At 41.6% G+C, this 25,879-nt stretch overlaps 1 protein-coding gene across 1 annotated transcript in view; it reads left to right on the forward strand.

The window, feature by feature from the left end:
• The first annotated feature begins 420 nt into the window (after window positions 1-420).
• Window positions 421-25,879, forward strand: part of LOC147450544 (uncharacterized) — a 110,440-nt gene continuing 84,981 nt past the window's right edge. The window contains exons 1-2 of the mRNA XM_086520744.1: window positions 421-589; window positions 659-758. Coding sequence (XP_086376870.1) covers window positions 421-589; window positions 659-758 — 269 coding nt within the window. The remainder of the gene's footprint in view (window positions 590-658; window positions 759-25,879) is intronic.

Here is a 25,879-nt window from a genome sequence, read left to right on the forward strand (position 1 = left end):
ATCTTAGCTATATGGACAACACATAAAAGCGAACTTTCCATGGGATTAGACGAGATCTGCATCGACTGAAAAATAATTTTAGGCAAGTGAGTTTGTGTACACATTTGGAAACCAGGACACATTTGAGTATGTGCAAACCAGAACACATTTGAAAGGCTACTCTGAGGATGGAGCTAACCTCCTCAAGCTGAATGCGGACTATTCCACTCTAGGCTCAACGCAACGTGTATTAGAAAAGAGGCAAAAGCCCAATGCAGCAACGTGCCACGTTCAGCATCATAACTGTAAAGGTCTTAGATCTTGACTCTTCGACGGAGGTGGCCGACCTCGTCCATGCATTGACCGTGTGTCCTACATCACCACCAGCTTCCTGTTTGACGCACATCGCTTCTCTCTCTCTCTCTCTGCACAGACGCTACCATGACTCAGAGTACAGTTACGAAGGAGCCAGTCCCGTCTCCGCCCTCAGCCTACGGAGCTCCTAATTACGCTCCTAACATGCCTCACACAGTTACGACCGCAGGCTTCGAGGGGCCAGTCCCGCCGCTGCCCTCAGCTTACGGCGCTCCTAATTATGTTCCAGCCCAAGGTGCTTCCAAGTTCCCCTCTCTCTCTCTCTCTCTCTCTCGACGTGAATTAAATCTGTTGTTCTGAACAGCGCCGCCTGCAACGAATATCATCAATGTTAGCAATACCCAAGCGGTGCCAGCTACGGATCATTATCATGGCGGCTGTGTGTGTGGCGTTGGATGGGGACTGTAAGTGAGCTTCTCTAATTACCTCCTGTTGTTGGTCACACGCATACGTCTTGTTAAAGATGGATTCCCCTCAAGAAGGACTAATTATAGAAAAATAATGATTTATTTTATTAGATGTGCTTCTCACACACCCATTGTCACTGCGGGTGTGGCTCAGCTCAGAGGAGATCTAGCGCCCAAATTTGGAGGGGTGATGCCGCTTTGATATGGGCCGTCAGATAATTCAATGAACTAGGGTGAACTAGGGCGGGGTAAACTAGGGTGTGATTGTGTGCCATGCCCACATGGATAGCGACACGTGCTAGCATGATGATAGGGATTTCGTGTGAGTGTTGGGAGGTCTTGGGTTTGACCCACACTCTACGAGGAAAACAAACTAGGCGTGAACGCCTATTGGCGGGTGACCTTAGGGAGTCACTTTTGTCCCCAAGTTAACCCCTACTTCACCAAGCGATCGAACGGCTGAGATCAAAGCCGCTCAACGTCCCCCAAATTTGGGCGGTGTTGTTGGTCATACGCACACAACATCTTGCACTTTGAACGTGCTGTAAGGTGAATTGCCTAAAGGATAATCATAGGGAAATATTGATTATAGTTTGTATTTGATGTGCTTCTCACATACCCTCGTTGGAAACAGGGAAAGTCTGCAAAATGTGACTTCACTCTTTTATGTGGAGCTAGAGAGAGGGAAGCCAAAATGTTATAGCCGGTGAAGTTAGAGAGAGGAAAGTGCATGTGCGCAAGATAGTATACTTGCTTTCCTATAGTTGGGAGGTCGTATGTTCGAGTATCGTGGTCCACCCGCCCGCGCGGGGGGGGGGGCGGGCTTATGTGTTCATCACCTTGAATAATCAGTTTTGGAATTACTTTGTTAAGAAGTTGGAAGAACCCCCCTCTCTCTCTCTCTTTGGGGAGTTAAAATAGTCCATGTCTCTCTCTCTCTCTCTCTCTCTCTCTCTCTCTCCAATAGACAAGATCAATCAATAGACTATGCTTAAAATAAATTTTATGCTTAGTCAATTGAATACACACAAGCTCTATTATTTCATTAGGCTTAAGTTTATGAGTTTATGTTTGAGTGACGCACTTAACTTTGATGTTGGGGTAAGCTTTTTAGGAGCCCTCTAGCCATCTATGGAAGATGAGACGATGACATGGTCCAATAGCAATAGCAAGAGGATGAAACTTCTATAACAAATGACTATAAAGCACTAAGCTTACTTAAGGGGCTATTCTCTAATGAATCAACTCCATTTTTAAGTTCTATCATTTGTGTCTATTGTCAAAATTTTAGAATGAAGGTTCAACAAAAATCATAGATTAACCAAAGTAATCATTCGATTGTGTGACATTGAACGTATTTGAGCATGACAATTGGAGAGCATGCATTAACTTAAATTCAATCATGCATCACACACATGCTATGATACTGCAAGAAAGAGAGAGAAGAATTCGACACCACTTGAGGGCCGGACTTTTTGGAGCTGACCCCCCCCTCTTTAAAAGGACTTTTTATTGATAAATTCTTCTTCTTTAAAAGAGTCTTTGTTCAATACAACTGACTAGTCACGCTTTTAACTACAAAAATTGAAGAGATGAAAGCTCTAAAATTTGACAAATTTTGCAATTACACTTTTCACTTAAAAACTTCCTTGAACTCAATCACAAGGTCCTAAACACCTCGTGAGTGATAGGATCTACTGCGATTAAACTAGAATAAGGTCTTGGGGAGGTCACTTCAAAATTATGTGACTATATTGTGAGTGCAATAGAAGGGATTTTTTTTTCATATTCTCACATACAAAAGGGTACTCTAAAATGAAAGTGGGAAAAACAATTAGAGGTTGAATAGAAAAAGGGTTTATTTTATTTGTCAAAATTTCACAGATAAGGATTTTTTAAAATAGTTATTGAATGCACACGATAACACGATTTATACATAGTGGACACCCCCCCCCCCCCCCCCCCAAACACGAGAATCAGGTTGTAAAGAAGATATGTACACATTAAAAAGTAGTATCCAACATAGTTAATTTTGTATAAACTTAACCAGCCATAGCTATAGAGACTTGTGTGTGTGTGTGTGCATGCACGTGTGAGTGCGCGCGTGTGTGTGTGTGTGTGTGTGTGTGTGAGAGAGAGAGAGAGAGCGAGAGAGAGAGATGAGCTTTGAGAAGAGCATGGAGATCTTCTTTTGGTTGAGGATTGCATGGAGCTTCATGAGACAGGAAGACAAAATTTTTCCTAGTCTCTCGTGTTGAATCAATGGCAATTAAGCATAGTAGCATTCATGCTAACATACATTAATTAACTTGCTTACACAAGATGGGAGAGAGAGACAATATGAACTCAAATGATGAATTGTCTAGCTTGAAAGAGTGATTACAAAAGGTGCTTTTATAGCATGAAAGATGCATCTCCACTTGCCACATGCATCTCCACTTTCCACATGCATCTACTAAAAAGAGACCTTGGATTTTTGGATCCACCTTTATAGGACACTTTTAAGTCTGTGAAACTAATCCAAAATGGTTTTACTACGCTTTAAAAACTCCCCCATGGGTAGTACCATGTCTTGGGACACTTTTAGGCCATGTTTCACATGCTATAAGGGCCACTGGGATGCCATGTAGACAAGGGGTGTTCTAAAACATTCAGTTTTGGGCTAGACCAAAGCCCACAATCCTAACAACCCTTGACTTGGGGTTTGGGCTACAATTTCCATCTTCGAGATACTCCGAGAGCCCAAGCATGCGGCATCTTGCATACACATCATCACAATTTTTTGCACACATGGAGAGGTCTTAGCAAGGGAGACTCTCCACAAGCTAAGGTGTATATCTCCTTACAAAAGCACACTAAATTATCCAAGAGTGATAAATTTATAGACATACATAGCGATTCACTTAGTTGTGTTTAAAGAGAATACCCTTTGCTTGATATAGTGGGAACTTTGAAGCTTAATTATGAGTGAACAAGCTTTAAAATCCTTTTAGATGTGTATGAGAACAAGGTTTTTTTCTTTGTTTTTGCAAAACTCACAATATGTGGGTGAGTATATTAGCAAAACGAAAGAATTACATGAAATTATGTGCCCGTCACAAGCCACAAAATATTACAATAAACACCAGAAAGACTAGAGAAAATATACCACAAGGTTTCCACTACCCCTGCACGGACTGCCACTCGATAACAAGGACATCCTTAAGATACATCAACTCGGGAAAGACCAAACCACTAATAGAGAAACCATGCCGACTATGATTACATTGGCTGATTAGGGTGCCACCTTTAAAAGGTCCATAACAACACACAGACACATCAACTGCGGGATTCACAATACATCATAAATCCGAGGAAGGGGTGAGGCATGACCTCCATAAATGGAGAGCTTGGACACCACACAAAAAGAGCGCAATCCACGACTTTATTGCAATAGCCACTAAGAACCGATCATCCACGTGAGGAAGCGAGAAAAACGCCACAAAAGAACAAGAAGAGAACGTACATCTGAAGCAAATCAAAGAATACCATATCCGATGTAGCCGACGAGAGCTCGAACCAAAGACACCCCAAATTGTGGGCCACCAACCATCACCAGAGAATAGGCCTTTGAGGTGTTCCATGCACCTACATTAGGAGTACCCCACAACCAGACGCGAAACACCCAAGGACCACCATGAACCAATGCCCACAGGTTGGAGGCACCAAAGCAGGCGAGACCACAAACCAGCATCCTCACAATGGAACCAGTAGAACACGGATCCCACTCCCAGTTTTGGATGCAGACTTTGGAAGCCCTTTTGCAAAATCTCACAGCCCTTGTATTCCATGACGGCCCTAGGTAGCCCTCGACCTTGGATGTCATTGAAGGCTCCCCATGGCCATGCAGGGACCCTCGATCTAGGCTCCTTCTGAAGCCACTACAATGCACCACTGCTAGGGATGCATGAAGGTTTTTTGCTAAAGTACGAGAGGCCCCTAAGGCACTTGAATTCAAAATATGAAGGGTCAGTAGCACCGCAAAAGAGGCTAACGGGATGCACCCTCCTAGAGAGGTTATAATAATGGCAACAGTAAAGTTGGCTATGTAGGAGGGAAGCATGCTACAGGAGATACGTAGCGATTTAATTAATGTGATCACAGACACGTGAACACGTTAACCACATTTCAAAATACGTGATCACATTCAATAACCACGTGACTTCCCCTTAACCCATAGAAATTATCCAATTCGATAAGCCCACTAGATGTTTTTAGTTCTTAGTGGGCCCGATTTAGGGTTCTTATAGTTTTCTAGTGGGCCTAGTGAGAAAAAACACATATCCTAGTGAGGTTTTGGTAGGTTTCCTATTGGCTTTTTTGTGGTCACATTAATTGTGATTATGTAAATGTCATAATGAACATTGTGATCACAAGAAATTTCACTTGATGAAATGAATATTAAATCCCTGGAGAGAGGCTAGGGCTATTGTTGAGAGAAAAGAACGTTTAGGGGCTTGCGGTCATTGCATGAACATTGAGGGGGGCTGGTTCCTTGTGTAGCGTAGGTCTTGATTGTTGAAGTGTGCAATTGTGTTGTAGAAGTGCTTTCATCGGGGTTCTTGGTGGGTTGCTGAGGTGTTATGGAGCTTAAGGGTAATCGGCTGCAAGGGTGCTTGGCTTGGATTCAAAGGACACAGGTGTAGCTCAAGAAAAACTTTCCAATGTCATTGTTTCTACAGGACACTCTATATCATAAAGTATATACTTGTATTACAATGTTCAATAATACATCTTGCAAGAAAAACAAGTGCTAAATATGTTATTTTTAAAAAAATGCTCAGTTAAGCTTGACTTGGATAGAAACTAGAAAGTTACAAAGAACCCTGGCATGTCCTTTGCATAGGGTTATCCAAGAAAGAATACATCAAAGGTGAACCAACCAAACGTACATCTTTACCTTATCACAATATATTAGCCACAAACATGATTCTAGAACACCATTAGTGTCTAGGGTGTATAGTGTACCTTCTTATAGATTTGCCCGTGAAATCACTGATTTTTGTACATCCCCAAAATAGTCAAGCACGAGTGATTCATTCGAGTGCTTCAATTTGATGCAAGAACGCTTGTAATGAATACAAACAAAACTCTCTAGAGAAAGACTTTATCTCTTTCTTCACACTTGGCCCTCCAGATATTCCCAAGAACTTGGTCCCATTTTCTTGCAATCCACTTTATGGACCAAATCATGTTGAGGTGATCAATCCACTCCTCCTCAAAGCATACATTTCTCTAGATATTCATAGTCATTGGCCAGTTGAACAATCTCTCTCTTGGCCACTTCCACGCTTTGCAATCCAGTAGTGTTGAGCAGGGAGGAAGTGTTAGGATTGAAAATTTTTCTAGAAGCCTTCTGACAAAGGACTTGCGCTTGGAGCATTAGGTTACAAAAGATCTTCAGACGTGCAACGATTTTTCAATCCCTTTTTTGTTCATTCCATCGAGCATCCAAGGTGCCAAGGCCCTAGTCGCTCAAATGCTTGGAAATTTCCAACCAATGGTTATCAAGGCTCAAATCTTCAACAATTGCGACCATTGAGACAAGTTCCTAGCCATCTCTTTCCATTATCTAATTTAATCTTTCCACTTGAATGCCATGGCAACTTTATAGCCTTTTTCAATAAACTTTCCAGTAAAGCCAACTACTTGAGTCTTCACTCGAGAGGGGATATAAATTTATTTTGGAGGTTGAGATTGGATCATATCCTAGTTTTGGATCTCATGATGGCTTCCATTAACATTTCCCTTGCCATGGTAGCCCAACTCTCATCAGAATTGGCGAGGGTGAAAAAGAATTTAGCACATAGAGCTAGTTCATGAGTAATAAGGTCAAGTATTCCTAGTCCACCCTGACCTTTTGGTTTGGCAATAGCTGTCCGTTTACCCCATTGCCAAGGTGCACTCGGCTTATTGCTCCATAAGAACTCCTAATTGGTTTTAAAGAAGACCTCCATTTTTATGGGACAAATGTAAGAGTGGCGATGCATATGTTAACTACGGGATGAAGAAGGTATTAATTATTGTAGCTCTGTAGTGGAAAGGAAACAAGATAAACTCCCAACACTTTATTTTCTTTTTTATTTTTGCCAAGACCCAGTCAAAGGCAATCTTGTGAGATATTCCTTCACCAACTAGTATCCCGAGGTGGCATCAGATGTTGCCTCTCTTCACAACCTCTCTAGCCCAACCTACATCATCAAAATTGTCATTTTCTTTCAAATAAATAAACCTTGATTTTTCTGTGTTGCATTGAGACCTTGACGCTGCGGCAAACACATACACATTCTCCAAGGCTAGCCTAACCTTGTTATCATCCCGATTGTAGGAAGAGTAGCGAGTCATTTGCAAACATTTTCACAATTAATTGTTTGTCGTCTTGGATTTGAGCCCCTTGAATCTACCCTCTTGCTTCTGCATCTTCCAAAATCGCAAAAAATGGGTGAATGCATGCACCAAACCAAAGAGGAGCTAAGGGACAACCTTGACAAATGGATCTCTTGACCTAAAAGCAACCGACTATTCTTGAGTTGAATAGGAGTTCACGAGAGATCCCTTTGCCAAGAGCATTAACAACTTGATTGATTCATTGACCAAAACCCAAATTCTTAAGACTTGTCAAGGTCAAATTTAGAGAAGAACACATTCTTTTTTCTTGACTCTAGCATATTTCCTACAATTCATGGGTGCCAATTGTTGTCGTAAATTGATCTACGGTTAATAAGTCCATGTTCATGAGGAGAGATAGCACCAGCCAACACTGGATCATCCATTCAGCAACAATGAGTTTGGCTAACACCTTGTACACCAAAATAATCATGGTGATTGGTTTCCAATGGTTGAGCTGGGAGCAAGCAAGTTGTTTGGGGATGAGTTTAATTAGCCCTTTCTTAACCCATGATTCAAGCGTTGTATATGTAGGAAAGATGGGTCTAGAGACTCCCAAAATTCTTGACAAAACTCTACCATGATACAACCCCACCCTAGCAACTTCTCTTTACCCAAATTTTTAAGAGTCCTCCTCAAAACTCATATAGGGAAAAGGGACTTTCTAGATAGTTTGTTTTGCTAGGATCAACTAAAGCTGGGGTGATCAAGAAAACCCTTTCTTTGGCTTCTGTGATTATGGGAGAGAGGTGATCTTCCTTTTTGATTGAGGTGATCTAGCATAAATTTTCCCCTCTCATCATGTTTGTTGATTTGGGCTCCTTGTTTGGTTGAGGTGATCTAGCATAACTTTGTCCATCTCATCATGGTTGTTGATTTGGGCTCCTTGTTAGTCGATCAAGGAGGAGATGGTAGTCTGCCGCTTTCTTATCGTAATCGCCTTGAGTAGGGTGTTTTTGTGGACATCCTTAGTATTGATGTGGTTTGACTTGGCTTGAAGGGTGCAAGGTCTGCTTGATCTTTAGTCATTCACTGTGTTCTCGTTTGAGGATTTTCCTTGTATTTCTTTTTTTCCAAGCTCTTCAATCTAGATCTAAAGACTAATATTGAACGATTGTTATAATTTTTCAACATTGGACCCACTCCCTTGATTGTAGATTGGATTTTTTTAATAAATCTCATCCATGAGATGGTCCTTTCCTTGATGATGTCTTGGCTAAGCTCATCCACAGCACAAGAGACCAGGGCCTTGAAGTGAGCATTTTTAAATAGATTCAAGTAGGTGATATTATAGCCTCTAATGAAGCATAAAACCCATTCTAATTGAAGTTGTGAGAGGTCATACCATAAAATCTTCCAACCCTTGTAATCATTAGGCTTGTAAGTGTTGATAATAGAGAGGAGGTTAATACGTACCTCAATAGACAGTGCAATCGCCCTTCAGAACACGTGCTGAAAAACAAATTTATATTTTGAATCTCTGTGAACTTCTATCATGACAGCAGTGGATCCATTAGGAATGGTGTCATAGAAGAAAAGTAGTTCCCCAATGGTTTTTCCTCGGCATTGAGGCATCAAGTTGGTGTTCCTATATAAACCAATAGGTGATACCATTCTTCCTCTTCATGTAATGCAAGAGTGCTTCTTGCTTTACTTTCGTTCTTATGCCCTTCACATTCTAGAGCCAAAACTTAAGAAGAGGGTTCATTAGACAAATTCTTCAACATTCGACTCCTGTCCAATATCCATGCCCCTGGTTCTAGAAGAATATGGGGGAAATAAATGAGGGAGTTTGTTTTCTTGTAGCAATGCAAAGGGATTCTGAAGCGGTATGACACAATCTAGGTCTACCGAATAACCTCATGAGCACAAATTACAAGGACATATGGATTCACATTTGTGAAGGTTTCACTATGGACATCAATTTTTATTGTCGGGCAATATCTAGTCCCATACAAAGTTTTTATGAGCCAATAAACATAGGAATTTTTTCAAAAAACCATACATATCATCGCATACAAAGCGTAATATTACAGTGAATACTAATTGCTATTGTGGGATCCTAAAATCGAAACACCAAAATTAAAGATGATGTGGACAAAGAGAGTGGATGTTGATGTCGGAATTTGATTGTCAAAGTTGTCAATGTGAAGCTGAGAGAGAATATCCCTCCCTCTACCTCACTCTCACCTTGCCTCAAAAAAATATGGTCATTGATTTGATTTTGTGTGTGCGTATGTGTTTCCACTTAGGGTACCAAAGCGGGTACCATTGCCATCCATCAAAATGAACCCAAACTTGTCATCAGACTAAAGAATCTCATTCACTACCTATGTTTGGAAGTTGTAGTCACAAAGTTAAAGAGAAGCATCAATGAGCTCAAAATTGGAATTTACTTTATTTTCCTTGTCATCCGTGTTGACGATGATGATGGTATCTATATAGAGGACAAGACCATTAGGGGGACACCTTGTTGTAGGGCTTGAGGTGTTGTTATGATAAGCTAATTGAAACAAGACTAGAGTATTAATGCATATGATTAATGATGTTAGAATCAGTGCCAAATTCATCGCAAAGAATCTTTGCAACACTAGAAATATGATCCTCGTGAGGTTGCATGATGAGAGAAATCATGTTGATTCTATTGCTGCAAGCAGACTCAAGACCTTTAATCAAGTTCTTGATTTCTAGATCTTAATTTTGTGATTGATTTCTCTACTTTGAGCTTGATATGAGGACCTTGGATGATATTTAGCAAAGCTAGAGATTTTTGCACATGGGAGGAAGCAAGGGATGTCACCAAAGCTCTGATACTATCTATTAGGGTAGAAGCTATGGTAGGTGAAGACAATAGGAAGCCATGGATAAGAGTGGGAGAGGTAGATAATACCACACACAACATAATATTTTTTGGTGCCTTACATAGGCTCATACATGTTCACATATACACGATTTCCCAAGTTGAACCCCAACAAAATAATGTTGATAATGTGCTTGAAGGCAAAATGACTTTGCTAATTGATAAAGGGGAAGACTCCATTCTTTAATCCGTAATAAATATCAAGTGGAACATTGAATCATATGTCTATGGATTTTAGTATAATGCTGATCTATCATAAAAGGTCATGACTTGATCCGGGTGACTATGGACTACATGACAAAAAAATGTATTTAAATCCCACATAAAGTGATCAAGTATGATAACTAGCATGCTACTTTATTTATGAGAAATAATGTGGCGAGCTTGTGTTATCACAATCATTATTTTACAGTAACTTTTGGAGTACTATCTCCAGAAGTTGGGTGTCACTAGTATCAACCCTTAGAAAAATCTTGCTCAATCCCCCCTATTGATATTGATGTGCTTGCAACATAAAACAAAATTCACCAAATTTGCAATAGAATTTAGAAAATCTATTCATAGGAAACCTTATTTGTCTAGCACATGCACTATAAGCCACCCTTAGGGAAATTTGAAGCATTGATACTATCTTGAAGATCGCCAAGGGGACAACCGTCTTAAAGGTCACCAGGGGGAACACCATCTAACAACATTTTGGAATGCTAGTGAGGCGGTCCGGGGAAAGAAACAAGCGATACAACCTCTAAACATGACTCCTCAAGGCTCCCGTGCTGCTCGATTGGGGATGGGGAAACCACAAGCAAGATAAACTACCAACAAACCCACAGCAAACAAGTGAAGGGGCACCACCTAGTTATGGGATGTGAACTTGAATGCAAGAGAGATTTTGTCATGACCAAGAGGGGGCGCAACAAAACACACACAAAACATCTCACACCAAGACACACCAAATGGTGCAAGAGAGAGCCAATGCAAAGGGAAGAGAGAGTCTAGGAATGAAGTTTGTGTTGGTATACTTGCAATGCCCACCTTTTTCAGTTTTGCCACCACAATATATGATGCACAATTTGTAAGGCCCCCATATGAGGAGAAGCCAATGGTGCACACATATTTGGTGCATTCCAGCTTTGCACGCTGATAAGATCTCTATTTGTAATCATGGATAGCACGGAGAAAATTCAGGGGAAACTTTGGGAGACTATTCCTTTTCACCAAAATATTCCTTTATGCCAAAATACCTTGGCCGAAAGACAATTGGAAAATGGCCATTTGGTGGCCGATGTCCGGTAGTCCTTGGTCTTTGGCCGGTGGTAGGATTTCCTTGGCCAGTAGATGATTTCTAGAAGGACTTGTCTACCCAAAAGCACCTATACATGGGCACATGGGAGAGTCCTACTTGGACTTGGCTATCTAAGGCCGGTTGCACATGGGTGTTTAGAGGCTCCCTTACATCTATATTAGGAGTCCTTCTCATGAGTAATTCGGTAGAATGGTGTGCACACTTGATGCACACAACACATCCTTGTGTAAGTATGTTAGTTCCTTGTATTCCTACTTACTCTAGTTGTCTAAATTGTCATCTAAGCTCTACCTTGAGAGTGCATGGGTGGATGATGCCATCAATTTGTAATAGTGTGCTAATCTAATGTTTTTGATTTGTCACTAATCTACTTTGCATCGTATCTCTCTCTTCTCTTCTTGCTACTAGATCCTTATTGTATTTCGTATTTCTTACATGGTATCAGGGCAATAGGTTCTCATAGCTAAGAAAGTACGAGAAGTACTTGTATTACTTTGCAAAATCAATTATGTTGGTGGCTTCAAGTGCTATTGCCGATGCTACTCTGCTTTGCATCCGGCCACTATCATTCACCGAAGGAAATATTAACGGCACCAACTACACATTGTAGAAATTTAAAACTTTCGTAATTCTGGATTCATATGAATTTCTGGATACGGTGCTCGGGCCAAATGGTGCAGATGTGGAGCCCACTGCACAAATGATCCGGCAAATCCAACCATTGTAATTTACCCAAATGCTACTCTTCTACGTGCCTAGAAAAGAAAGAATGCAGTCGTATTATGCACCATTATCATGCGTGTAAGTGATTCTATACTCACTTTGGTTCATCATACCACCAAAGCACATGAAGCTTGGAACATATTGCCTCGCCAATATGAGGTGCAGAATCACACTAGAACTCAAGATTTGAAAAATCACCTTGTTGTTGAGAAACTTACTGATGGAGAGAAAGTGGAGGCCTTTTTTAAGCGGATTAAGCACCTCCAAGATCAATTAGCTGCCATTGGTGTGGCTATTTCTCTAGAAGATTTAGCTCAGCACTGCATTTGCATACTTTTGGAGAGATATGATGGTCTCGTTATGGCATTCAACACTTACGTTCGTCAACCCCTCTTATGTTTGAAGAACTGAGTGCAATGTTGCTTGAAGTGTAAGAAATACGGAATTCAATAAGGATCTAGTAGCAAGCAGAGTAGAGAGAGATACGATGCAAAGTAGATTACACTACAAGAGGTTGTGTGCTCTTGTGACGCTGTTAGCGACAGAAATACACTGGGTTTTTATAACCCACGGCGTCGCTAATAGCGTCGCTACAAGAGCGTCGCTATATGCGACGCTATAGGCGTCGCTATATGCGTCGCTATAAGCATCGCTATATAGAGACGCTCATAGCGACGGTCATAGCGACGATTATAGCGACGTTTACACAGAAGTCTATAGCGACGCTCCAGAGCCATAAATAGCGACGGTTATAGCGACGCCCGAGAGAATTTTTTTTTGGTGACAAGGCATCGAATGCCCTGCCACCCATCAATCATATTGTACTTGATTCACTTTTTTAAAAAAAGTGCAAGGGTAGATAATAGACCCAAAATAGTCACCCACAAGACGCATTGTTTGCAAAATTGACAAGCGTAAAATTGACAATTGCACACATCATAGGAAAAATGAATTGATTGGCAAAATGAACTGCGGTGACAAATGTAATAATATACATGGTTCAAAAAGACGTATAAAATCCGTCTCATGATACATAAGCTATGAGAAACCCTAAACTAATGCTATCTAGCTACTGCTAAACTGAGGTCGTCTAGTCAGACGTCTCATTGCGTCCAAGCGGCGTATCTGTCGGATTCTGCAAAAAAAGACAATAAGACAGCTTTCAGTAAGTATAAACATATTACGACATTTATAAAACAATACAAAAAATAGAAAAGAGTAAACCCTAATACTAACCATGCCGCCGCGAGAACTGAGAATGTCCATCAGGGCGTTTAAGCCCTTCCTGCCTGCGTACTCGCGCTCGTACGGTGTGGGATCACGTCCTGTCATCGACCATTGTCAAAACATACAAAGATTTCATTATGTTAGAATTAAAAAACTCATAAACCCTAAACTATCGAACATAAAGAGTAATGCGAAAAAACTTACAAAATCGGCCTCAAATGATGCCCATCCACCGCTCCCCAAGTGGTGCGAGCTCCCTGCCTCTACTCGCGCTCTGGCTGCATCCTTTTGTTGCTTCCACTTGTCGGGATTCTCGCGCGCTGCTTTCTTCGCATTCTTCCAATCTTCTTTGGCCAGCCAATCTGGCCTGTTCCACCCATGCTTGATTGCTTTTTGCACCTCGGAACGCTTGTGTTTGCAGTATTCGCGCATTCGAATCTTCATCAGGTCTTCATTGAAGCGTTGATCCCGTGTTGGAACGGGAAACTCATCATGAAGTATGATGATGACTCCGGCTTTTAAATCACTTGGTACTTCACTCCATTTGTTTAGTATGTAGTTTCTAAACAGCTGAGAGCAAAGACCACGCATGCGCGAGATCACCTTCTTGCCGTCATCATCCATGATGATGCCGCCGCTGAAGTCGACGGAGTAAGGCAAACCCTCTGGCCGGTGACGCATGAACCTGGGTGTGCCGATAGGGGTCTCTAGCGGCGTGTCGATGGGGGTACGGACGTCAGATGTCTCCACCAGCGTCTGGGCCCCGAAGCGAGGAGTGTCGAGTGGGGTGGCTCCTGGCGGAGTAGGCAGAGGTGTGTAGCTGCTAGGAACAGTCAGCCGCACAAAACCTGGCGTAGATGGCGATGCTGTGGCTGGTGTGGGGGTGGGCAAAGAAGGGGAGGGTAAAGAGCCTCGTCGAACAGGAGGCGGTGTGGAGGCATCGGTGGAGGAATCCCCACAACAACCGCCACCGCCACCACTAGAGCGCCGGTGTCTAGACGAGTGTGAAGATCGTCTCGTCGACACCGAAGCTTCGGAGCGCACCGAATGCTCCAAAAGAGAGGGGGATGCGGATGGAGTAGGAACGCGCGATGATGCGCCAGAGCGATGACGCTCCACGTACCACTGTCTCTGCTGCGGTGACAAAGAAGAAAGAAACTTCTCATCATCCATACCTGCATTAAACACACGAATATTTAAACTTAATATTGAATGAATAGAGTAGACAATGACGCAAAGACCAATAAATACAATGACGTAATGACGCATATAAATACAATGACGCAATGAATCGAGTGATAGAAGAGGCAAGTCGAAAACTCAGAATTTTCAATCAAAAGATGTGAGCGCGAGTAGAAAAGAGCGTTATACACCATGGAAGGTACTTAGAGAGCCAAAGCTTTTACAACACGGAGCAAAATTGTTCAAATACAATATTTGTGGCTTTAAGAGATCTCTCTCTCATCCTCGCATAACTCAGCATAACTTCCTATATCTATATAGTGCATTGGATCGAGCAAGTGACTGATCATGAGTCGGGGCCAGTATGGTAACTCGTACCATAGAGATAGTCTCTTCATCCCTGGAGGCAATCCGTCATCACACATCTCCTTCTGCTCTAACCATGCTTGTGCAGACATCCTTGGTGGCTCTCTTCCCAAAAAGTCGTCGTGTAACACATGATTCTCTGGAAGATACGCTTGATGACCTTCGTAGATTTGCTTCTTCAGTGAGGGCGCCCTACGTGCATTCAGTCTAGGTCCACATGTGACACATGCTCTGTATCCGCTTGTTTGAAGCCCTGCATGTATACACATGATAATAGATCAACTATGGGAAAAAACAAGATTTACAGTGTCTGAGTGAGGAGTGTCAATAGATCACCTGAGCATTCTGTTATCCCGGGATAGTCATGCATGGTCCACATTAGAATGCCTCTGATCAAAGCATTCCGTCGTCCTGTGTGTCGGCTCATATCCACCACCTCTATGCCAATCCACAATTGTTGTAGCTCTTCCAATAGTGGACGAAGATACACATCCATATTCTCCACTTTATATCGCCCTAGCACAATCAAGCTTAGCCATAGGTGCCCCTTCTTGGTAGTCAACCACGGGGGAATGTTGTAGTTGACGATGACAACGGGCCATACACTGTAAGATGTTGATCTTTGACCAAATGGATTTACGCCATCCATAGCGAGGCCTAAGCGCAAATTTCAAGCTTCCCTGGCAAAATCCGACCATGTTCCATCTATATGTCTCCAGGCTGCGCAATCTGCAGGAATTCGTACCACACCATCCGAAGATTTATTCTCCTCATGCCATGATGCTAGGGCGGCCATGGACTTACATTCAAAGAAATGCTTGATGCGAGGAAGCAAAGGAAAATGTCGCAAAACCTTTTGTGGAATTTTTGTCCCGTGGAGATCTACTCGATATCTTTTGGAATCACATTTCGGACACTTCTCCATGTCTATGTATTCCCCTCTGAAAAGAATGCAGTCATTAGGACAAGCGTGGATAGAATTGTAATCCATCCCCAAGTTTTGCAAAATCTTTCTTGCTTCATCTCGGGAATCTGGCATCACATTGTCAGCTGGTAGTATGTGCTCTTTAAGCAATCTACACAGCATAAAAATACGATACAGTCGTGTAAAAATCTATCAGATCATTATACATTTAGAGTTTTATTAAAGTGAACTAATTGTAATAGATCACCTGAAAAGCGCTGTGACGCTAGTGTCACTCCATCCAAACTTTTCCTGCATGTTGAGAAGAACCAGGAGTGCTTTCAATCTAAACATACGTGCTCCATTATACAATGGCGTATCGGCTTCACTTTTCATATCATCATAGATAAGCCTTTCTGAATCCATGATCGTCTCGATCATTTCATCAATCTCGGGCTCAAACATTGCCTCGTTGGGAATGTGCTCTGCATGATCATCCCCCGAGCTGTCAGAGGCTACATCTTGTGGCCTCACATATGCTGCTTGACCAAAGCGCCTGCGAACATGTCTATTGGGTTGCAAGATTGCTGCTTGTTGGCCAGCGTCAGAGTCCGACGAGTTATAATTGGCAATAACTCGATCTATAATAGATGGATCGAACTCGCCAAATTCACGAACGTGCTGCAAAGAAACACGTCTTGTCCGTCGCACAGCATGCTTGCATTGATTACAAGGACATAAGACCCTCGTTGAGAGATAGGTGTTTCGGTTGGACGGTCCCACATCCTCGTCACTACTCATAATGAGGATAAAAATCTTATAACCTGGACAACAAATTTAATATTCTATTGGCATTCTTCGTCTTATCTCTCTCTCTCTCTCTCTCTCTCTCTCTCTACCTCACATTCTCTAGTCATGTCCAATCCCAGCACACCTCAGTCTAGAGGTGCACGGAGATCAGAACCACCGGGTTATAATCTCGTCTTTATTGGTCAATACCTATATTTGTGGGTACAAGAAATCGACAGACCCACGTCTACATGATACTACATGTAGTGGACAAAACCCCTTTGCCTCTTCTCTAGCTGTAGCACTTCACAGCATCTTAACATCTTTTCACAGTAGATCTTTTCACTGCTCGTCTAACTCTAAACCCTAAACCGTAAGTAATTCTTGCGTGGACTCGATCTAACGTAAATAAGCATAAATCTAAATAAACGTAAATCTAACTAAAAATAAACCTAAATCTAATTTAACGTAAGTCTACATCTAACCTAATCTTTAACGTCTTTTGGGATAGTTTCCTACGACGTTAAAAGTCTCTTCTTCTTGTGTTTGTGTGTGTGTGTGTGTGTGGGTAAACCTAAATAAACCTAAGTCTAATCTAATATAACATAAATCTAAATCTAACGTAAATTATGTTATATTAAAAACAAAGAACTAAACTAACAAGGATTATAAGAACCTTAAAACTGATTTAACACATAATTTTTCACATAACTCGGCAAGAGTTGGCATTCTCATCACTAAAGATGTGAGAGTTAACTTCCGGCGGTGACGCTGCCTCATCTCCATCCACATATGACGATAGCAATTGGCCCTTTGGACCGTTCTTGCTCTTGTTACTAACTTTGAAGTTGCTGTTAAATGACTAGAGGTTGTCTAGATGGTCATTGTCGGGGATGTAGTGACTCTTGCCGCCCTGAAGATCCACCTTCTTCCCTATCTTCTGAAGACATTTCACCAGTACTTTTGGATCGACGGAGCCCACCATGAGTGAAGGCAGCAATAACCTATATTCCATTGAGGGCTTTCTTCACCCGCTTCATGCAAGCATCGCAGTCTATGGAGACCTAAATCTAATCTAATATAACGTAAAAATCTAAATCTAGCGTAAATAAACCTAAATCTAACTAAAAATAAACCTAAATATAATATAATTTAACTTAAATAAACCTAAATCTAATTTAACGTAAGTCTACATCTAACCTAATCTTTAACGTCTTTTAGGATAGTTTCCTACGACGTTATAACTCTCTTCTTCTTGTGTGTGTGTGCGCGTGTGTGGATGTGTGTGCCAATAAAAAGAGATAAATGGTATAACCTTTCTATCACCCATGCCAAGTATGATAGATTGGTTATGCCATTTCCCTCTTGAATAATAGGTCTTGAGTTCAACTCCTCGTCAGCTAGATCTTTAGGTCTTCTAATTTTAATTAGTTTCCTACGACGTTAAATTAGTTTCTCTCTCTTTCTCTCTCAATGTGTGTGCGTTTTTTTGTTTATGCATGTTTTCTCTCTTTTCCTCTCTCAATGTGTGCGTTTTTTGTTTATGCATGTTCTCTCTCTCTTTTCCTCTCTCAATGTGTGCGTTTTTTGTTTATGCATGCTCTCTCTCTCTTTTCCTCTCTCAATGTGTGTGTGCATTCTTTGTTTATGTATGTGTGTTTGCGTTTTTGTTTATGTTTGTACTCTTTCTCTCTCTCTCTCTCTCTCTCTCTCTCTCTCTCTCTCTCTCTCTCTCTCTCTCAAAAACACTATGTGTGTGTGTGTGTGTGTGTGAGAGAGAGAGAGAGAGAGAGGGAGAGAGAAAGAGCGGAAGGGAACATGAGAGTGAGGAGAGGGAAGGAGCATACCTGGCTCTCCTTCCTCTCCTCGTGTGTGTCTGTGTGTGTGTGTGTGTGTGTGTGTGTGTGTGTGTGTGTGTGTATGTGTGTGGAGAAGAAAGAGAGAGAGAGAGAGAGAGAGAGAGAGAGAGAGAGAGAGAGGGAGAGCGTTACCTGCTCCTTGCTTGAGGGCGCCGAAAAACTTAGATCTGAGATCTGAGTTTTTGGGCGCTCTCTGTTATTTTTTTTAGCCTAGCCGGCGTCGCTATGAGCGTCGCAAATTTACTTGTAAATTTGCGACGCTCATAGCGACGCCGGGAATTTTTTTTTTTGAGCGTCGCTGTGTGAGCGTCGCTAATATGAATAGCCTCTTGTAGTGTATAATTAGTGGAAAATCAAAAATTTAGATTAGTACACTATTAAAAAGTGATGGTTCAGCCACCCATGCGCTCTCAAGGTAGAGCTTAGATGGTGACTTACAACTAGAGCAAGTAGAAACACAATGGACTAACAATCCTTACACAAGGATGTGTTGTGTGCATCAAGTGTGCACACCATTCTACCAAATTACTCACCACAAAGCCTCCTTATATACATGTAAGGAAGCCTCTAAACACCCATCTGCAGCCTCCCTTAGATAGACAAGTCCAAGTAGGACTATCCCATGCGCCCGTGTGTAGCTTCTTTTGGATAGACAAGTCCTCCAAGAAATTGGCCACTGGCCAAAGACCATGAACCACCGGCCACCGGAAGACCATTCTCCGATTGTCTTTCGGTCGTCTAGCCAAGATATTTTGGCGAAGGGAAAAATAAGTCATTTGGAATTATTCGGAACTATACGAGTCTTTCTTACTAGTCATATGTCATATGAAGAGGAGCTGCGACATATGACTAGTGAGAAAGACTGGTATACTTCTTAGAAGCCTCTACAGGAACCCATAAGTGTAATTGTTGGGAATACTTCCAAACATCTAGCCGAAGGGTCTGGGACGATTTCTTTTTTAGTAAGTGAAACTAAAGAGCTTTATAATGTGTTGTACGTGCCTCAAATTAAGAAGAATTTGTTGTCCATTGTTGGAATCACTAATCGTGATCTTGAAGTCTGTTTCAAGAAAAATGGAGAAAAACTCTCGGATTCTAAAGGCAACACAACAGGAAAGGACATAAGGCACAACAACCTCTATGAACTTTGTGCACTTAATTATGATCACTATAGAAAAAGGTACAACTCAATTATGACATGAGAGATTTGGTCACTTAAGCACTGTTGAGCCAAAAATGATGCAAAAATTTGGGATGGGGGCACACATTCCTCAAATCTCAGATATGAATGAAGTTTGTGAAGCTTGCAAGATGGACAATCAACAAAGAAAGGCATTTCCACAAGAGAGTAGTAATCAAGCTCCGTCTCCTCTAGAGTTGTACACGCAGATCTCTATCAAAAAATGTCTACATCTACTTTCACTGGATCTTTATAATTTTGTTTGTTAGTCAATGACTTTAGTAGAAAGATGTGGGTGTATTTCATTTGTGAGAAGTCTGACGCTTTTGGAAAGTTTACAAAATGTGGCAAAATCTTGTAGAAAATGAATGAGGAAATATGGTGAAGAAGCTTCGCACATATTGAGGAGGAGAATTCATCTCAAATGAATTCAACAATTACTGCAATGAGCATGGCATACAACTATACTTTATTGAAACTTACACACCACAAAAAAATGGAGTTGTGGAGCGTCGCAATCGGACGGTGGTAGAAATAGAAATGGCATGGTGTACGCTCAAAGCCAAGGGTATGGCAGATTCCTTTTGGGTTGAAGAAATAACTACGGCAATGTACATTCTCAATCAAAGCTACACAAAGGCTTTGAAAGGGAAAACGACTCAAGAAGCCTATTCTGGTAAGAAACCTTTAGTCTTTCATTTCAAAACATCTTGCTGTTTCTATTGGAATTAGGGTTGTAGATAAACACACACAGCTTGGAGAAGACGAAGGAAGCTCAAGGCACACAAGAGAGTGTGTTACTAAGTGTGCAATGGAAAGATAGATATCCCTAGAGTAATGGGCGTGTATACAATGCTTAGGGGAAAACACCTCCTAAAGAGGGAAGAAGTGCCCCGATAGTCCTAGTGTGTTCACAGACATCACTACCACATGTATATGGTAACAAATACCCCCTGGAGTGATCGATGAACGAGAGCTGGCACATGAGTAAAGGGAAGTGCCATGCCCTAAGGACATGATCAATTCACAAAGGGGAGTAGTCCCAAAGCTTTGCAAAAAGCTTCAAGATTCTCATGAGATAATGCCTTTGTGAAAAGATCTGCAAGGTTGTCCTGTGTTGGCACATAAGCCAAGCTGATCTCTCCAGCTGAGAGCCTCTCACTAGAATAGTGGTAATGCACCTCAATGTTCTTTGTGCGAGCATGAAAATTTGGGCTTCTCGTAGCTGCCAATGCACTCTGACTGTCAGTGTAGATAGTGTTGGCAGTGTCCTGTCCACCACTCAAATCAGCCATAAGGCGTTTGAGCCATACACACTCAAACATAGCTGTGAAGACTACCTTGTACTGAACCTCACAACTCAAAGTGGCCACAGTAGGTTGCTTCTTTCTCAACCATGATATACATGAACTGCCAAGCATGAAACAAAAACCACCTGTGGACACTCGCGTGTCAAAACAACCAGCCCAATCTGAGTCCGAAAAAGCATGTAAATTTCGCGGCAATGATACCTCCTTGGGATAAAGCAATCCAAGATGTAAAGTGCCACTAAGGTAGCGAAAAATCCTCTTGAAAGCTTTCCAATGCTTAGACCCTAGGCTATGCATAAATCTGTTGACCTGTGAGACTGCAAACTGAATATTCGGCCTCGTGTTGCATACATAAGTGAGGCAGCCAACAGCAGTTTGGTAAAAAGTGACATCAGTAGGATCGCCAACATCATGTAGACTCAACTTCAAACCTGTTTCGATGGGAGTGGCAATCGGTTCCTCAAGTCCAAACTTACATAGCAATGTCTCTATGTAACTTTTTTCACACAAGGCAATACCACCATCACACTGCGTAAACTGTATGCCCAAGTAATGATGCAACAGCCCCAAATATTTTATCTTGAAAGTAGCATTCAAATCAGATTTAAATTCAGCAATATGTCTCTCATTTGGTCCACTGATCAACAATCATCGACATAAAGAACCACAATGAGAAGTACATTACCCTCACGCTTTACATACAATGTGCTTTCTGTTGGACTATTACAAAAGCCTCGTTTGACCAAATGAGTGTCAGCTTTCTCATACCAAGCACAAGGAGATTTCTTCAACCCATACAAAGCCTTCTTGCATATGCACACTTTGTCCTCTTGCCCTTTTATGACAAAACCGCGAGGCTATGTTACATAAACTTCCTCAAATATGTCACCATTCAAGAAAGCTATTACAATGTCTAAATGACGTACATCCCAACCAAAATGAGCTGCCAATGCACATAGAGAACGCACAGTAGCCATACAACAAGTGGGAGCAAAAGTCTCTTCATAATCTATGCCTTTTTGTTTTGCATAATCCTTTGCAACAAGTCGAGCCTTATGGCAATCGATCTCACCATCCGGCTTGCATTTCAACTTGTAAACCCACTTTGTACCAATGGCCTTTTTTCTAGGAGGCAAATCACATGAAGTCCATGTGCCATTTTCTATTAGTGCATCATATTTTGATTGCATGGCAACCATCCAATTTTTTGAATTCTATGCTTCATCAAAAGATAGAATCTCCTCAACATCATGTAAGCTAGACACAGCCAAAGCATAAAAATCTGATGCATAACATGCATGGCAAGAGCCTGAACGTACAACTAGACAAAGGTGCATCCAATTTAGTGTCACGCAAAGTGTGCACCAGCCATTTTGGCATACCACTAGCCTTCTCATTTTCAGCCCTTTCCTCATCAAGTACATCATGTACATCTGCATCAATAATAAGCTGATCTGTAACATTTTCTGAAACCCCCAGAAGCTATACATTTGCCTCATGGGAACTTACAGTTGTATTTCCACCACTGAAAAGAGGCAAAAAAGTGTCATAAATGTCATGTGAGCTTACATGAGTGTCTCTAATACATGACATCAAGTGCTAAACAGAATCTTCCGCAAACACTACATCCCATGAAACCAGAATACGTTTTGTTTACGGATGATACAACCTATAACCTCTTCTTTCAGCACTATAATCAACAAAAATACATTTGAAAGCCTTATCATCCAGTTTTCTGTACTGTGTTTGTGGCACCAAAGCATATGCCCAACAACCAAAAACACACATGTGCTCAATAGAAGGCTTTCTATCATGCCATGCTTCATATGGAGTAATAGATTGCAAAGCTTTCGTAAGACACCTATTTAGTACATAAGTGGAACACATGATGGCCTCAAGCCAAAAAGAATGCGGCAAAGCTTGACTTTTGACCATACATCGTGCCATTTCCGTAAGTGACCTGTTTTTCCTCTTAGCAACACCATTTTGCTGAGGTGTATAAGGCACTGTACATTGGTGTTTTATCCCACAACTATCCAGAAATGCATTGAATTCATGAGACACATACTCCCCCCTCGATCGGAACGGAGGGTGCCCATAGTACATTTCAGGACATTTTCAGCCATAGCCAAAAGTTGTTTAAAGCACATATCAACTTTGGATTGTGCTTTAAGAAGAAATACCCATGCATGCCTGGAGTAATCATCAATGAAAGTCACAAAGTAAAGGTAATTGCCCAAGGACGAAGTTTGCATGGGCCCACAAACATCACTATGCACAAGTTGCAACCTACATGTGGCCCGAACTGAACCATCCTTTTGAAACTTAGAACGCTGCATCTTATCCAAAATAAATCCTTTACAAACATGTTTGATAGGTGATTCAATGGGCGGCAAAGAAGCAACCATATCACTTTTTTGCAAACGCACCAAACTGGAAAAATTCAGATGATCAAAACATGCATGCCAAAGTTTTGCGTCTGAAATAGCCCTTGAATTTGCAACAAAATTTGTTAAATTTTATCCACACTTTTCATACAAAGTGAGCTTATACAACCCATGACACAAAAGGTCAGATGCAACAATTTCCTCACCAAAACTGAGATCATGAACTGTGCACCTGTCATCCACAAATTTGACTACAAGTCCAAGTCTAGCAAGTGCGGATACAAACAAGAGATTCTTCTTGATCCCAGGTACATAAATTGGATCAACAAGTGTGAAGGAACTGCCATTTGCAACAGTAAGCACAATCTTTCCAACTCCCTGAACCGAATAAGACGCATTGTTGGCACAAGTGACTGAATTCCCATTAGGGACAAACTCGAGAGAGGTGAACATTTCATGATGTGAGGTAATGTGCATTGTAGCACCACTGCCAAAATACCACACATGTGAATCTATAGCACCTGACAAGCATGCATCATGGATAGCAGGATTTTAAGTTCACTCTTCCCTAAAATCCCATTCTGCATCAACATCACCATTATAGTCTCCTTTCACAGAAGACTCAACAATGGCTGCATTTGTAGTGGAACCAGCATTTGCAGTGGAACCACCCTCTTTCTTCTTAGCCTCTTAGGCCTTCAACTTAGGACACTACTTGATCAAGTGATCATTATCTTTACAATAATGGCAACTCATATTATTTTTGCCCTTATCACCAGAATTTCCAGATGAAGTGCTGCCAGCAGAAGCATTAGGAACATAATTTTTGCCACTCACAATAGAACCATAAGAAGTGGCTGCATTGCTGTTACCACCCTTTCTTTGAGAAGCAATAAAAGACTATTCAACTGCACGTCGTCTAGTCCTATTTTTCCTGGAAAGTGACTCCTGCAACAATAATGTACATAATGCATCAAACTTGATAACTTCTGGATTTGCTTGGGTCAAAAGTCTCCAAGTACTAGCGAAAGTCTAGTAAGAATCTGGTAAGGGATAAAGAACAGTCTACACAAGGGACCTGTCTGAAATGACTTCACCTGCAGAAATAAGTTGCTCATAGATATCCTTGACACTAGCAAGGAAAGTTTCCATATCATCTTCCTCATGCATAATCTTCGACTGATCCAGCTCTTTACGCAGCAAAGCAATTTTAGCCTCATTGCGGCTTGCATAAAGACCAGCCAAAATATCCCAAGCCTGTTTTGTAGATTTTGCTGAACGGATGTGAGGAACAATGGTGCGTTTCACAGACAACACAATCAATGCATGAGCCTACGCATCCTTTACATCCCAATGAGCTTGTTCTGCCGTAGGCACAACAACTCTAATAGCAGCAATCCTTGCAGCAATAACTGCAACATCCTCAACATCGCCTACATCCTCAGAACCAGGACGTACATCAATGCCCTACACAATATTCCAGACGCCCTTTGCCACAAGAACGTGTTGCATCATATAAGCCCACATAGGGTAATTGTCCCCATCCAACCTGTCCTCAGCAACAATCATCTTGAAGACATGTGTGTTGTTGTCAGCCATGGTAAATGTTGCACTTGATGTGAAAACTACTCAAAAATAGGAGAAATGAAGCAGGAACAACACGTGATATATAGAACAAACCATAGAAGACTATAAGGCACCAGTTATGCAGGAATTGTCACTCACATTAATTCTACACAAAATGACAAAATAGCCTGTGCAGCACTGCCTGTAGTGGAAACGGAGGCCGAAATGAGTCCAAATCAAAATCTGAGCAGACTGAGCTCTATGAGTTCTCCTAAAAATTTGTCAACTTGCGGACGCTCGCCAAAGCTCACTGAAACCGGAGAAAGTGAGCAGGCATGTGCTGGAGCAGCTGTTGACTAAGCCCGGGAGGACGCAACCTGCTCTGATATCAATTGTTGGAATTAGGGTTGTAGAGAAACCCATAGAGCTTGGAGACGACAAAGGAAGCTCAAGGGATGCAATAGAAAGTGTGTTACTTAGTAGGCAATGGAAAGATAGATAGCCCTAGCGTGATGTGCGTATACACAATGCTCGGGGAAAAAAACCTCCTAAAGAGGGAAAGATGCCCCGGTGGTCCTAGTGTGTTACCACATGTATATGGTAACAGTTTCTGTTATGCACATATTCCTGATTCACAAAGAACAAATCTAGAAGCCAAAAGCAAGAAATGCGTATTTCTTGGATACAGTGAAGAGTCTAAGGCTTATAGACTCTATGATCCAGAGGCAAAGAAAATACTCACTAGTTGAGATGTGGTATTTGAAGAAGGGCCACACACGGTGGAGAAACCAGGTTCGTTCACTTTCTCATCAAATGAATAAATAACTCACCATTGCTAGACCAAATTCAGGTTAAAAATCAAGAGGAGGATTTGTGTGATGATGACTCAAATAAATCTAACCAACCTAGTCCAGCATCATAGGAAAAGACACTACCATACTGGACTTAACAGCCTTTTGACACTCGAAATCCTCATGAAGAGGAGGGGGGTTTGAGACGATAAAAAATAATAGAGGAGCAAAGGAGAGCCTCTAAA

This window comes from Adiantum capillus-veneris, chromosome 9, assembly GCF_014529385.1.
Source record: "Adiantum capillus-veneris isolate H3 chromosome 9, ASM1452938v2, whole genome shotgun sequence".
Taxonomy (NCBI): domain Eukaryota; kingdom Viridiplantae; phylum Streptophyta; class Polypodiopsida; order Polypodiales; family Pteridaceae; genus Adiantum; species Adiantum capillus-veneris.